Source organism: Heterodontus francisci, chromosome 11 (genome assembly GCF_036365525.1).
Source record: "Heterodontus francisci isolate sHetFra1 chromosome 11, sHetFra1.hap1, whole genome shotgun sequence".
Lineage (NCBI taxonomy): Eukaryota > Metazoa > Chordata > Chondrichthyes > Heterodontiformes > Heterodontidae > Heterodontus > Heterodontus francisci.
The window spans coordinates 19,047,128-19,050,817 of NC_090381.1; the positions used below are offsets into that span (position 1 = coordinate 19,047,128).

Below are 3,690 nucleotides of genomic sequence, written 5' to 3' on the forward strand. Positions count from 1 at the left end.
CATGAAGTGAATCGAACTGGCTGAAGACTGGCATCTGTAATGCTGGGAACTTCAGGAAGAAGCCAAAATGGATCAACCATTTGGCACTTCTGACTGTAGATGGTTGCAAATGTTTCAGCTTTGTCTTTTGCACTGACATGCTGGGCTTTCCCATCATTGATGATAGGGATGTTTGTGAAGCCTCCTCTTCTGGTTAGTTGTTTAATTATCCATGACCAGTCCCAACTGGATGTGGCAGGACCACAGAGCTTTGATCCAATCCATTGGCTGTGGGATCACTAAGCTCTATCAAATGCTGCTTCTGCTGTTTAGCAGGCGTGCAGTCCTGTGTTGTCGCTTCATCATGTTGGCACATTATTTTTAGGTATGCCTGTGCTGCACTCTCCTGCACTTGTCATTGAACTAGGATTGATCCCCCGGCTTGATGGTAATGGTAGAGTGAGGGATTGCGGTAGAATACAATTCTGCTGCTGCTGATGGCTTACAGTGCCTCATGGATGCTCAGTTTTGCATTGCTAGATCTGTTCTGAATCTACACCATTTAACACAGTGGCAGTGCCACACAACACGATGGAGGGTATCCTCAATGTGAAAATGGGACTTCGTCTCCACAAGGATTGTGTGATGGTCACTCCTATTAATATTGTCATGGACTGATGCATCTGCGACAGGCAGATTGGTGAGAGCAAGGTCAAATATTTTTTTCCCTCTTGGTGGTTCCCTCACCACCTGCTGCAGGCCCAGTCTAACAGATATGTCCTTCAACACACGACCAACTCAGCCAGTAGTTATGTTACTGAGCCACTCTTGGTGATGGACAATGAAGTCCCCCACTCACAGTACATTCTGTGTCCTTGCTGCCCTCAGTGCTTCTTCCAAGTGGTGTTCAACATGGAGGAGCATTGATTTATCAGCAGAGGGAGGGCAGTAGGTGGTAATCAGCAGGAAGTTTCCTTGTCTATGTTTGGCCCGATGCCATGAGACTTCATGGGGTCCGAAGTCAATATTAAGGATCCCCAGGGCCACTCCTTCCCGACAGTATACCACAGTGACACCACCTCTGCTGGGTCCGGTGGACAGGACACACCCCGAGATGGTGCTGGAGGAGCCTGGGAAATTGGCTGTCAGGTATGATTCGGTGAGTATGTCTATGTCATACTGTGGCTTGACTAATCTGTGGAGCAGCTCTCCCAATTTGGGCACATGTCTCCGTATGTTAGTAAGGAGGACTTTGCAGGGTCGACTGCAGGGTGTTCCTTTGTCGTTTCCAGTGCTAAGGGCGATGTAGAAGAGAACTGTACTGAGGAGTCAATGCCCATTGAACTGTACTGCACTGAGCAGTCAATGCCCATTGAACTGTAGTGCACTAAGTAGTCAATGCCCATTGAACTGTATTGCACTGAGGAGTCAATGCCCATTGAACTGTATTGCACTAAGTAGTCAATGCCCATTGAACTGTATTGCACTAAGTAGTCAATGCCCATTGAACTGTATTGCACTAAGTAGTCAATGCCCATTGAACTGTACAGCACTGAGTAGTCAATGCTCATTGAACTGTATTGCACTGAGGAGTCAATGCCCATTGAACTGTATTGCACTGAGGAGTCAATGCCCATTGAACTGTATTGCACTGAGGAGTCAATGCCCATTGAACTATATTGCACTGAGGAGTCAATGCCCATTGAACTGTATTGCACTAAGTAGTCAATGCCCATTGAACTGTACAGCACTGAGTAGTCAATGCTCATTGAACTGTATTGCACTGAGGAGTCAATGCCCATTGAACTGTAGTGCACTAAGTAGTCAATGCCCATTGAACTGTACAGCACTGAGTAGTCAATGCTCATTGAACTGTATTGCACTGAGGAGTCAATGCCCATTGAACTGTATTGCACTGAGGAGTCAATGCCCATTGAACTGTACAGCACTGAGTAGTCAATGCCCATTAAACTGTATTGCACTAAGTAGTCAATGCTCATTGAACTGTATTGCACTGAGGAGTCAATGCCCATTGAACTGTATTGCACTGAGGAGTCAATGCCCATTGAACTATATTGCACTGAGGAGTCAATGCCCATTGAACTGTATTGCACTGAGGAGTCAATGCCCATTGAACTGTAGTGCACTAAGTAGTCAATGCCCATTGAACTGTATTGCACTGAGGAGTCAATGCCCATTGAACTGGAGTGCACTGAGTAGTCAATGCCCAGTGAACTGTACAGCACTGAGTAGTCAATGCCCATTAAACTGTATTGCACTAAGTAGTCAATGCCCATTGAACTGTATTGCACTGAGGAGTCAATGCTCATTGAACTGTACTTCACTGAGGAGTCAATGCCCATTGAACTGTATTGCACTGAGGAGTCAATGCTCATTGAACTGTACTTCACTAAGTAGTCAATGCCCATTGAACTGTATTGCACTGAGGAGTCAATGCCCATTGAACTGTAGTGCACTGAGTAGTCAATGCCCATTGAACTGTACAGCACTGAGTAGTCAATGCCCATTAAACTGTAGTGTACTGAGGAGTCAATGCCCATTGAACTGTACAGCACTGAGTTTTTTTCTTCTTTTGGGCCTCCTTATCTCGAGAGACAATGGATACGCGCCTGGAGGTGGTCAGTGGTTTGTGAAGCAGCGCCTGGAGTGGCTATAAAGGCCAATTCTGGAGTGACAGGCTCTTCCACAGGTGCTGCAGAGAAATTTGTTTGTTGGGGCTGTTGCACAGTTGGCTCTCCCCTTGCGCCTCTGTCTTCTTTCCTGCCAACTACTAAGTCTCTTCGACTCGCCACAATTTAGCCCTGTCTTTATGGCTGCCCGCCAGCTCTGGCGAATGCTGGCAACTGACTCCCACGACTTGTGATCAATGTCACACGATTTCATGTCGCGTTTGCAGACGTCTTTATAACGGAGACATGGACGGCCGGTGGGTCTGATACCAGTGGCGAGCTCGCTGTACAATGTGTCTTTGGGGATCCTGCCATCTTCCATGCGGCTCACATGGCCAAGCCATCTCAAGCGCCGCTGACTCAGTAGTGTGTATAAGCTGGGGGTGTTGGCCGCTTCAAGGACTTCTGTGTTGGAGATATAGTCCTGCCACCTGATGCCAAGTATTCTCCGAAGGCAGCGAAGATGGAATGAATTGAGACGTCGCTCTTGGCTGGCATACGTTGTCCAGGCCTCGCTGCCGTAGAGCAAGGTACTGAGGACACAGGCCTGATACACTCGGACTTTTGTGTTCCGTGTCAGTGCGCCATTTTCCCACACTCTCTTGGCCAGTCTGGACATAGCAGTGGAAGCCTTACCCATGCGCTTGTTGATTTCTGCATCTAGAGACAGGTTACTGGTGATAGTTGAGCCTAGGTAGGTGAACTCTTGAACCACTTCCAGAGCGTGGTCGCCAATATTGATGGATGGAGCATTTCTGACATCCTGCCCCATGATGTTCGTTTTCTTGAGGCTGATGGTTAGGCCAAATTCATTGCAGGCAGACGCAAACCTGTCGATGAGACTCTGCAGGCATTCTTCAGTGTGAGATGTTAAAGCAGCATCGTCAGCAAAGAGGAGTTCTCTGATGAGGACTTTCCGTACTTTGGACTTCGCTCTTAGACGGGCAAGGTTGAACAACCTGCCCCCTGATCTTGTGTGGAGGAAAATTCCTTCTTCAGAGGATTTGAACGCATGTGAAAG

The 3,690-nt window shown here is 47.6% G+C and overlaps 1 protein-coding gene across 1 annotated transcript; it reads right to left on the bottom strand.

Annotated features, from left to right (window-relative positions):
- Positions 1–1,169: 1,169 nt before the first annotated feature.
- Positions 1,170–2,540, bottom strand: LOC137374997 (dynein heavy chain-like). The gene has a single exon (XM_068041621.1). It carries the CDS (start codon positions 2,538–2,540, stop codon positions 1,170–1,172), a length of 1,371 nt encoding a protein of 456 aa, XP_067897722.1.
- Between the last annotated feature and the right edge of the window lie 1,150 nt (positions 2,541–3,690).

What these genes read in the sequence shown, in the direction of transcription:
- LOC137374997 (XM_068041621.1), bottom strand. Translation starts at nt 2,540, where the DNA reads ATGGGCATTGACTCCTCAGTACACTACAGTTTAATGGGCATTGACTAC.